Source organism: Quercus robur, chromosome 3, assembly GCF_932294415.1.
Source record: "Quercus robur chromosome 3, dhQueRobu3.1, whole genome shotgun sequence".
NCBI classification, from domain to species: Eukaryota; Viridiplantae; Streptophyta; class Magnoliopsida; order Fagales; family Fagaceae; genus Quercus; species Quercus robur.
The window spans coordinates 37,087,626-37,099,388 of record NC_065536.1 but is presented as its reverse complement, the minus strand read 5'-3'; the positions used below and the strand labels follow the sequence as shown (position 1 = coordinate 37,099,388).

Here is an 11,763-nt window from a genome sequence, read left to right as displayed (position 1 = left end):
AATCAAAGTGTGCCTGCTCTGATACCACTTGATAGTCCAAAAACGTATTGACCCCTTGTGATGAATTAATTGATTAATGAGCCAAATTTATTAATTAATCAAATTAACATGCAATTGTAAGTGGTAGCACAAACAAATCACTAATAAACTAAAGTATGCAGCGGAAAGTAAATTGACATGGTGATTTGTTTACGAATATGGAAAACCTACACGACGAAAACCCCACCAAATGATTTTAAGGTCACCATTCCCGAGAATCCACTATTATCAAAACAAGCGGTTACAAGTGAAGGAATCCTAGTACCTTATACCAACCTATAGTTGAACCCTTACCTCAATACCTAATTAGACTTGTTCTGAAGTGACAATCTCTCCTTTTCAATGCACGACTCCCAGTACGTGACTAATCAATTGCGCGGATGCTAGTACGCGACTTTATCACCAACTTGAGAAGGATGTTGGCTTCAAAGTTCTTCAGTTCATCATACGATGAAGATCATGAAGTTTCTTGGTGAGAAAACCCTACGGTGTACAAAACACAACAGCTTCTTCAAGAACTAGGACAAACTAGGTTTCCGGTCACACTCTTCTTCACACTTGTGGAATTGTGCTTTTGTGCAACTGTGCGTAACCTTTTACGGCTCTTAAAATAATCCTTATATATGTTTAGGGTTGTGAGAAAAGAAAGCCCAAACATATACCCATGGATTGGATTGAAATCAATTCTGAAAAACCAAATTTCATAAACCTCGATAGATAGCCATCTATTGAGCTAGCTATCGAGCCACGCGCTTTAACAACTTTTAAACCTCGATAGATGCTAGCTATCGAGCTAGCTGTTGAAATTTAAAATCCTTCACTTTCTCACTTGATTCTTGGACAGATTTGCATGGCTTTAACACTTGAACTTGAAACCTTGTTTCTTAAAGCATCCTAGATCTACTCAATTACAAGTAAAATGTGTCTTGTCAAAAGATTAGCCAATTACATAAAATGTTGACTTATGTTCCTAACATTGAATAACATATGTCCTAACAGTTGCAACGACGGCTTAAAAACATAACAAATAAATTAATGCCAAAGGTAGAGGATTTGACCGACACCACCACACAAATAGAGCTCTGGTGGCTTCTCAGCTTAGTGACGTCTCCTTCATCTTTTTCTAGACTCTAGTGGTGTCTTCGGGTGTACGAGAATGAGAGTGTGTTTCAGTGGCTTGGATTTTAATATTTAAAAAATAGCATTTTAATGAGGGTTTGATTTAGTGTTTTAGTCCCTAATCTTTATTTTCAAAAATCTAACATGGGATAATACTATTGGAGAGTGTAAGCAAGTGCTTTTGCACTAGGTCATTATTGAATTTACATTGTGTTTAACAAAATGAAGGAGGCAGAGAAAATTGGTGGACAAAAATTTTGTAGCACAACTTTTACTACAAGCCAGAAGTGGCAAATTGTGATTGAAGAAAAAAAGAGTGTTCATGTGAAAGTGATAGGCAATCACTCACAAACTGCTACATTAGAGTTGTGACAACATTTATAGTTCTATAAGAACTCGAAAATGAAAGGAGAGAAGAATGAATGAAAAGAGAAGAGAGTACTCTTTTTTTTCATAGTGTTTGGCTTGAAAAGAGAGTACATACAATTTATTTAGAACTGAAATCATACAAACTAAACTGTGTATTTTATGTGTAATAGATACTGCCCTTTCCCTTCTCCCTTCGTCCCTTTCCATTCCTTCAAATCAAATTTGGTATTAATCTCTTAACAATAATCGCACAAATTGTTTTATTTTAAATTTCAATTTAATATTTCTGATTTATTATTTTGTGTTGGAATGGAGCATACTATTCGAGAGGTACAACTTTGACGTGTTGCCACTACGGCCAAATATCAACTCTTACGAATCAAATTGTCATACATATATCGACGAATTACTAAAGTATAATGATGGATAACATTATAGCTAGTGACCAACTGACCATCTTATACAAGCCAAATACATCATATATCATTTATACTTCACATAGCAAAACTAAAGGCGTTAAGCATGCACGGTTATTTTGTTTTTTTTTTTTTTGTACCTTTGAAATTTTATTAATGCAAATCAACCAAATAAATATGGTGAGATATCTTCCATCCACAATTGAAAATCTGATATGCGTTTACCATATTTAGCCAAATTATGAGCTACCGAATTGCCATTTTTCTTAGTGTGAGAATAAAACAACTTATCGAAGTTGTGGGAAAGCACCTTCACATCCTCTATCAACAGACCCAGCGGAGCTAAGGAGTGCACCTCTAACTTCAAAGCATTAATCAACACATGCGAATTGGTTATTGAATGTAGCGATGAAAACTAATTGAGATAATTATCCTCTTTTAGTGGATATCTGGCTGGTCTAATTATAGGTCACCTTTGTGTGCTTATATCTTATTTAGCTAATAATCTTCTTTGACAAACATGAGAGCAGCTCTTGACTAACTTATGGGACATTATTTGATCCCAAAAAAATAAAAAATAAATAAAATTTAGAACTTGCCCAAACTGCCCTTGATCTTATGCTTACTCTCTGAGGAACACAAGATTTTTTTTTTTTTTTTTTTGAGAACTTGAACACAGGGGTTTGGTGATAAACTAAGAGGCATATGTTTGGTAAAAAAAAAAAATCTAAGACTACACCTTTTTGTACCACAACTATCATAATTATAATGTGATAAATTGTGACTAGTAGAGAAAAAGTTGTCGGTTCATGTAAAAGTAACAAGAAACCAATCAGTCTGTCACATAAAATAGTTATGAAAAAATATGTGGTCCTAAAATTTCTCGCTTGGCAAACTAGCCCCCAAAATGATAAATTATGCTTTCTAAAAAGGTAGTATTTGTTACACACATTTTTTTGAATTGGAATCTAAGATACGATTTTAAAACTGAAATCATATCTTCAACTCATCTTACAATTTAAGTTCAAAAAATTTGTGTTACAAGGTATGTGTAACTAATTTTATCCTCTAAAAAAAAAATAAATAAATAAATTGTTTTCATGCATAATGAAATGGGTAGGCTTGGTCCCACTAAAATTTACTTTAAATTCCCCCCACCCTCTTCAAAATTCTTATAATGTGAATATGTTTTGGCCGAGAAGTTTGTTCATTTTTCCGGCGAACCTGACCTCCATGAGTCCGTAGCCTTCAAGTGGGGGGATATAGGACAGTATAAGTGCTAAGGATATTTTAGAATGTGCTGTCGAGCATCAGTACTAGCGAATCTATCAGTTTCCTTACTCCCCCTTTTCCATCCCATAAATAATGTCATCATGGCCTTCCATTGAAACACACTCACATGCCTACTACACATCAAACACAACCACTCACTTTTCTCTCTGAAATCAAGGCACAGATAGAGAAGAACAACAAGATGGTGAAGTTCTCTAAGCAGTTTGAGGGTCAGCTTGTGCCTGAATGGAAAGAAGCTTTTGTTGATTATTGGCAACTCAAAAAAGACCTCAAAAAAATCCATCTCCTTAACACCACTACTGACAACAACACCAACACACCCACCAAGCAACAAACTAACTCTATACCCAATACCCTCTTCTCCAACTTTAGGAAAAGGTTCTCTTTATTTGGCCATCAACATAAAGACCATGGAGCAATTCAAGTATATATATCACTTCTTTTCTTGAACAATATGTACTCTGTTTTTTTCACTAATATGTGTATGGACTAATGTGGTCTACCAACTATCAGGTTCATAAGAAACTTGCATCTTCAGCTAGTAAGGGCGATATGTATGAGACTGAACTGCTTGAGCAGTTTGCGGATACTGATGCTACCAAAGAATTTTTTGCATGTTTGGACCACCAACTTAACAAAGTGAATCAGTTCTTCAGAGACAAGGAGGCCGAGTTCATGGAAAGAGGGGAAAGTTTGAAGAAACAAATGGAGATCCTGATTGAGGTCAAAACAGTATTCAAGAAACAACGGGGCAAAGGAGCTATAGCTCAAGAATCCAAGGAGGATCCGTCTATTTCATGCACCATTACATGTGGTACATAACAATCAACTCTGTCTCTTTCAATTGCAATCAAATAAAATGAGAAACCAATGTGTTTCAACTTTGACTTGTGGTATAACCAATTCAAAGGGATTCTCAAATGATGTAAATACGTGTCACATCTTTTAAAATTAGTTCATATGCATACATCAATTACACGTACATTTTGCGCACACTCATACATATACAACCCACATTTCTGTATTGTTTGTAGTAATTTGAAACAACAAAAGTTCTATTTTGAACAACTAGTACAAGATTTTTCATTCTTCCTTGCAAGGAAATGTGTAATTTTGTCTCACAAATTTTTTTGTTACAGAAGAGGACTCTGTTAAGGATAGAACAGAACAAGACCAGCCACAAGAGAACAACATAGATGACACCGGAAAAAATGATGTGCCGTTCACAGACTCTCTTAGCTCAGAATCATCAGATGATGTGGGGAATTCGCTGATGCAGATGAGAAGAGAAGATGGGAAAATGAGGACACTCTCAGGACGTGTTTTCAATTGCCAAGGAAAGAACTTAAGGATTAACATTCCTCTGACAACGCCCACTCGTACCTTCTCGGCACTTAGTTATATAGTGTGGGAGGATTTGATGAATCCTTCTTCAAAAAAATGCGGTCCAGAAGGCCGTAAGCTACAGGTTAACAGAACAAAGTTGCATCATGCAGAGAAGATGATTAGAGGAGCTTATGTTGAGCTCTATAAAGGGTTAGGCTATCTCAAAACTTACAGGTATAATACACTAATTAACCTCTATGTCCAAGAATATTAAACAAGTCCTTAAAAGATAAAAAATGAAAAGAAAAAAATCATAGTTATACTGTTTTTAATTTCAGTGAAGATCTTACGTGTTATCCACAACAAAAATGATTTTCAGGACCCTGAACATGCTTGCATTTATGAAGATATTGAAGAAGTTTGACAAAGTAAGTAAATTGGTGACTACGTAAAGTTTATTTTGAGTCTTTCATTTTGATTGACATATGTGAAAGGAAAAAAAAAAAAAAAAAACCAATTTTTTGGAATTTTTCAGGTTACTGGAAAACAAGTTCTTCCAATTTATCACAAAGAGGTTGAGAGATCCTATTTCAACAGCTCAGACAAGGTAAAGCAATAAAGCCGAAATAAAAGACTAGCTAGCTAGCAACTGAAATATCTAAAGCCTATCAGCCATCATGATTTCTATGGTACAGAACAAATTTGCATGATATTATGATTGGATGTGAAAGTGTTGGCCACCAAACATCCTTTCAGCTGAAAATTTTTTTGCCGACAATGTAAAGTGGCCATTGATCCTATTATCCATGTCTGTACCACAGATCATGTAAATCAAACTTAGATATGCCTGTCTGACACTTATGATTCGAGAACAACTATGTGATTGTGAAGTAGTTTGCTTATTAGACTCAGAAATGACAGGTGATGAACTTAGCAGACGAAGTTGAGGAGCTATTTATCAAGCACTTTGCTGATGAAGACCGAAGAAAGGCCATGAAATATCTTAAACCACTACAGCGTAAAGACTCACATGCTGTTACCTTCTTCATTGGTGAGTACCCAAATTCTTAGATTAAAAAACAGAAACCCAGATAACATTTTTTAATTTAAGTGACTTTAAATATATCTAAAAATTATCAATGATTCAGTGGAGAGCTTTATTTAAGCTCTTTCACTTTGTAACCAAATAATACTACTAGAATTTAAATAAAACCGAAGTATAGATGGACCCATTAGGCCACTAAGCCTTTTCCAATGAAAAGCTGTGGCTAGTCCACTTTTTTGGGTGGATGATAAAGCACAGGTCAGGTCCCATGCTACGCCATTGTTAAGTTTGAGACAAAGATGACTGAAATAATATTGAACCTTAAAAAGTCCATCAACACCCTGAGGGCAGCCCTAGTTAGTTTCCTGAGTGTAGTACCTAGTGTGTTGCATGGACACCAAGAAATACGTGTTAAGTACCCATTTATGACGTACTACTTGGACACTAGGACTCCATGACTTAATTTCTATGAAACATCATTAACTTTCTTTTAATCTTTCAAATGTCAATTATTGTAATCCACCATAGGTTTTGCACTATGGCAGTGCACACATAAAGTTTGTCCTAAAGTGAGCAGCTTTACATGATCAGTTGACCACGCTGGGGAGTTGTTTGGTCTAGTCATTCACGATCCTTGCTTTAGCAAAAATATATAGATAAATAAATGAAAAAAGAAAATATATATATATATATATATATACATAAAAACAATATAAATTTATAATCATTGTAAAGATCTATTGTTGAAAACCAATAATCCGTACTTGAATAAACATTCTTGTATTAATTAAATCCAAATCTATAGCAGATTAAGATAAAAAAAAATTTGTAACCTTTGCATACTTTTGGTGTGATGATTACTCCAAAAGTACGACTTCTTATAAGGTTGGGGGACAAGAGTTAGAATTCAAGTTTTTAGAAGAGAGTTTCGCACACATACATTTAACTAGGTTAGAGTAGGATTTCTATCCTCAAATAAAAAATAAAATAAAATCCATGTATGACTCAAAATTGATACAATTTTAACCTAATCTCTTCTTCTTTTTATTTTTTAGATTAATAAACTAATCTCTTCATATATAATCAGGGTTATTCACTGGATGCTTCTTAGCGCTATTTGCTGGATATGTCATCGTGGCTCATATGATGGATGTGTATGGACGGCCGAAGCCACCTTCAGACTCAGTTTATATGGAAACAGCCTATCCTGTACTAAGGCAAGTATTTGTACAATGTTTTTTGTTTAAAGGACAATTAAATTTAACTATTTGGTTTATTGATAAATGCAACCACATGGTTGATTTTGATAGGAGAAATTAAGGTACAACTACCCAAGTTTTACTCTATACAAAATTCATCAGATTTGCATAATGTGTAAAACGTGGCTAACAAAACAAACTTATTAATTGCAGCATGTTCAGCCTACTGTTTTTACACTTCTTTCTGTATGGCTGCAACATTTTTGCTTGGAGAAAGGCTCGTATAAACTATAGCTTCATATTTGAGCTAAGCCCCACCAGGGAACTTAAGTACAGAGATGTGTTCTTAATATGTACCACCTCGATGACTGCTGTAATTGGGGTCATGTTTGCTCATTTATCACTACTTACCAAAGGGTATACTTTTGCTGAAGTCCAAGCTATCCCCGGTCTTCTCGTATTGGTAATTTCTTGATCCAAATGCATAGTAGAATAGGCCTTTATCTGTTCAATAGCTTTCCTTAAAGATTGCAAATTTTGAATTGATCTTGTCATGTATGTCAGATCTTCTTGCTAGTACTTGTGTGCCCCTTCAATATCATCTATCGATCAAGCCGTTATCGTTTCCTTCGTGTGATAAGGAACATCATTTTATCACCTCTGTACAAGGTACTGCGTTGCTTCCAACATTCCATCATCATTATATTAAAATAAGATCATTCTGATATGCTTTTACTGTTATCCATTGAATTGAAATCAATTGCAATTATGATCCTTAGGAGCTAAAATAGCTGTAACCCATTATATTTATACCCAAAAAAAAAAAAAAAAAGAATCACCTAATTCATTTATCTTATGGTCTCCAGGTTGTAATGCTGGACTTCTTCATGGCTGATCAACTTTGTAGTCAGGTTGGTTTAGGCACTAAATAAGAAATAACTCATGTAAATCTAAATACTCATAAGATGTCTTAAATCTTACAGATCACTAATAAAATAACTATATTGTTTTGAACAGATCCCAATGCTCAGAAATCTTGAATCTGTGGCATGTTACTACATAACACGGAGCTATAAAAATGAGGACTATGGGTATTGCAACAAGCATTACCAGGATCTTGCTTATGCAGTTTCCTTTCTACCATATTATTGGAGGGCAATGCAGGTACATTATATCCACCTTTCCATCTCATTTCCTAAATTAGTACCTCGATTACCAAGTGTATCAAATGTTACATCAATCTCCTTTTCTCAAAAATATTAAATTGAAATTGATAGAATATTCCACTTAATTGGACTTGCAGTGTGCTAGGCGGTGGTTTGATGAGGGACAGACAAGCCACCTTATCAATCTAGGTAAATATGTATCAGCAATGTTAGCAGCTGGAGCCAAGGTGGCCTTTGAGAAAGAAAAGGAGGGTGCTGGATGGCTCTGTCTTGTTGTGGTCGTGTCCAGTTCTGCAACAGTGTACCAATTGTATTGGGACTTTGTAAAAGACTGGGGTTTGCTCCAAATGAATTCCAAGAACCCCTGGCTTAGGAATGAATTAATGCTTCGACGAAAGATCATTTACTACTTCGCCATGGTATATGCTGTGGCCCTTTTTTCTCTTTAAATTAGGACATTTTAGCAAGTCTATGGGCCATTGGCATATAATTGACAACTTAAACTCCTTGACATTAGCACCTACCAAGTGATTCTTATCGGACAATCAACTTGGCTATTTGTTATGATCAGGATAAAATATCACAAAGTGGACAATGAACATATTCTTAACATAAAAAACAGATAATGCCATTTTTCAATCTCAAGTAAGATTCTCACTCTAGTCCACCCAAAACAAGATAGGAACAAAAAATGAAAGGTTGTCTGAGATTTAATAAGCACTCTTATCAACAATTTTGATTTATTTTTGGGTTAAAAATGTAGGCCCTTCATTTTCAAAGCCATATTTAAGTGAAAACTTTGGTATGCCATGCAGGGATTGAATCTTATTCTCAGGCTTGCTTGGTTGCAAACTGTTCTCCATTACAAATTTCAACAAGTTGACGACAGAGTCACTGCTCTATTTTTAGCAGCCCTTGAGGTCATTAGGAGGGGGCTGTGGAATTTTTTCAGGTAATATGACATTCTGGGATTCGTTAAATCATGTGTTTCAGCTACACTAATAGTGCAGAATAACCTTAAAATTGAAATCATTAAAACTTATATATCCTTTTCAATGCTGATCTAATGAAGAAATGTTCCAATGGTCCAGGTTGGAGAATGAGCAAGTAAATAATGCAGGCCACTTCAGGGCAGTCAAGACAGTACCACTTCCTTTTCACGAAGTGGATGAGGAAGATTGATGCCAATTGGTAACAGTAGCTTATGGAATTCTATTCAGGATCATAAATGTTTCTCGGACAAATACGCCCGAGAGGAACCTTGTTGTAGTCTACTCACCCAACCAACCCAAGTTGATGTAAAAACACATCAACTTTCTTCATATTGTTCATTGTATGTTGGGAACAAGGTACATACTTGTATACAAAATTTTTATTCAACAATGAAGAGAAAAGTAATGCAAAAGGCGCAATTGTGTTATTAACTAGTTGACGCCTTGACCGACTTGTTACACATTTTTGTTTTTCTCTTTACTGACATTCTGCCCTGCTTTCTTACTCACCCAACAACAACACCACCACCAACAAAAAGATGTACTGCCTTGCTTGAAACAGCCCCGCTTTGTGGCCCTTGTGGGGACATTTTTGTTACCCTGCTACTACTAATACAGCTGTGCAACTAATTTCCATCACAAATGGTTACACTGTATGCTTATAAAAGATGTGAATTGCAAGAAAAAGAAAGTTGAGGTCTGTTCCTACTTCCTACTTTTTAATGGAAGCTCCAACAAAGGATTAAGCTAATTTATTCTAATTTTAAATTATCTCACATTAAATTTTAAATGTACTCTGCTTTTGTATCAAGTGTTCTAAATTGGTATTCCAAAATTTATCATTAACTCGATACAACTCCATTGAAAATTTTTGTTGCCAATACCGTCTCTCATAAGACTAACTGCTTTTTCAATAGACTTTGTTAATAACTGTGACCACCACATGAAGTGGGAGTTCCACTTAGCCATATGATAAAAGTATATAATCGACAGCATTTTCCACCATCAGATTTTCCTGTGATAAATGATAGCTTTTGATAACATATTTTCCTTATGAAACAGCGATAGAAGGAGTCAATCAGCCAATGAAAGAGAGATCATCAAAGAAAGACTATTCTTGACTATTTTTATTTAAAATGAACCAAGGATATGAATGACCAAAATTTATAAAAATACTAGTAGTAGACTTGTGCTATGCGCGGAAAATATAGATCTAGTTATTTATGGGAAAAACAATGAGTTTTGATGAGAAAAATACAGATCTGATTTTTGGATAGAAAGATTATGAATGTTTGAATAAGAAAAATACAGATCTGGTTTTTGGATAGAAAAACTATGAAATTTAAATGAGCAAAATACAAATCTATATTTTGGATGTGAAAAACAATGAGTTTTGAATGAGAAAAATATAGATCTGGTTTTAGATGTGAAAAACAATGAGTCTTGAATAAGAAAAATAGAGATTTGGTTTTAGATGTAATTAAAATATATATATATATATATATATATATATATAGATCTGACTTCATATGTGAAAGCAATGAATTTTTAATGAGAAAATAATAGATCTGAAACCTTTAATAACAAGCAATCATAGATCTAAGATTAACATTTATGAACAACCCTAGATCTACATATTTGATCATGTGGACCGACAACACATCATATATTAACCATGAGAATCAAAATCTAAAGAAAATCATGCAAGAGACTAGGATCTACATATTATCATAGAATCTCAAAATCTAACATGCATTCTACTAAAGGATTTCTTTAGAAACTGAAGAGAAAATGATCGCTCTTCTTTTGATACCATTTCAAGGAGAAACAAGACTCTTACATAAAGGTTGGGTTGACCCAACTGCAGTGAATTGGCATTCTAACTGCCAAATTAGCTAGGTAACTAATATTACAAAGAACTATCTTGGACACAAAAACAGAGTGATAAGTTAGGCCATTCTTATGTAAATGAGTCAAATCTGCCATTAAAGTCCTTTCCTTCCAACTGGGAGCTATTTCCTTGTTCGTAACTTGAACCGATCTTCTACTATCACTTAGAAAAAAAAATTGATTGAATCCAAGGCTCCTAGCTTTTATAGCTGCTTCCACCATTGCTTCTTGGATGGCATTGGGAATTGTCTCGGTTGCATAGCTTGAAACACCTTGGAAGATGATGTTTCCTTGCATATTTTTGGCTTCATAGACAAAACCACATCTCCTAGCTTTCTTCTTCCTAGCTCCAGCAACTTTGATGATCAATTGCCAAGGACCTCCAAATCTTTGTTGAGGTCGATGCTAATCTGTAGATATATGGGAAGAAAGAGAGCAGCTACTAAAAGCTTCTTGGTACCTGCAAGTTAGAAATTAAGCAGTTAGAATAACTTCCAAAGGATTTGGGTTTTTTCCTTCATGGATCACCAGGTTTCTATGAGTCCAAATGGTCTAGAGAGTAGTAAAAACTGCTTGCAAATAATGCATCATGTCTTGGTCCATTCTTTTATGTTTGAGTAGAATAGTTCCAATCCACTGTTGAATGTAGGTGTTATGAAGATCTGTGGTATGAATTGCTGTGAGTGCCATGTGTGGTTTGGGGAGCACGTCTCGGCTGAATGGACCGAGGCAAAGAAAATGATTGCCACCTAGTTTTATTGTCTAGGAACCATGAATATAGCGCCCTTACGTGGAAGGACTTAATCTTTCTACCAAAGTATGAGTTCGGAGTTTAGGTACGGTCTTGGGAAGGTGTTAGACACCCAAGATCGCCTGACCCATGGGTCGGCTTGCACTCATTGTGTCTCG

General features: G+C 35.0%; 1 protein-coding gene across 1 annotated transcript; it reads left to right on the top strand.

Moving 5' to 3' along the window:
• The first annotated feature begins 3,119 nt into the window (after window positions 1-3,119).
• Window positions 3,120-9,425, top strand: LOC126717955 (phosphate transporter PHO1 homolog 1). The gene is made up of 14 exons (XM_050419960.1): window positions 3,120-3,660; window positions 3,750-4,050; window positions 4,376-4,796; window positions 4,942-4,990; window positions 5,098-5,169; window positions 5,484-5,613; window positions 6,695-6,824; window positions 7,020-7,269; window positions 7,371-7,475; window positions 7,673-7,717; window positions 7,824-7,970; window positions 8,110-8,391; window positions 8,788-8,924; window positions 9,064-9,425. Exons 1-14 carry the CDS (start codon window positions 3,343-3,345, stop codon window positions 9,152-9,154), a joined length of 2,478 nt encoding a protein of 825 aa, XP_050275917.1. The 5' UTR covers window positions 3,120-3,342; the 3' UTR covers window positions 9,155-9,425.
• The last annotated feature ends 2,338 nt before the right edge of the window (window positions 9,426-11,763 follow it).

Bases quoted from the DNA above. Each gene is read 5' to 3' on its own strand.
- LOC126717955 (XM_050419960.1), top strand. From the start codon at position 3,343: ATGCCTACTACACATCAAACACAACCACTCACTTTTCTCTCTGAAATC. The intron at 4,991-5,097 runs GTAAGTAAATTG...GGAATTTTTCAG, and splicing joins TATTGAAGAAGTTTGACAAA to GTTACTGGAAAACAAGTTCT. The intron at 6,825-7,019 runs GCAAGTATTTGT...TATTAATTGCAG, and splicing joins ACAGCCTATCCTGTACTAAG to CATGTTCAGCCTACTGTTTT.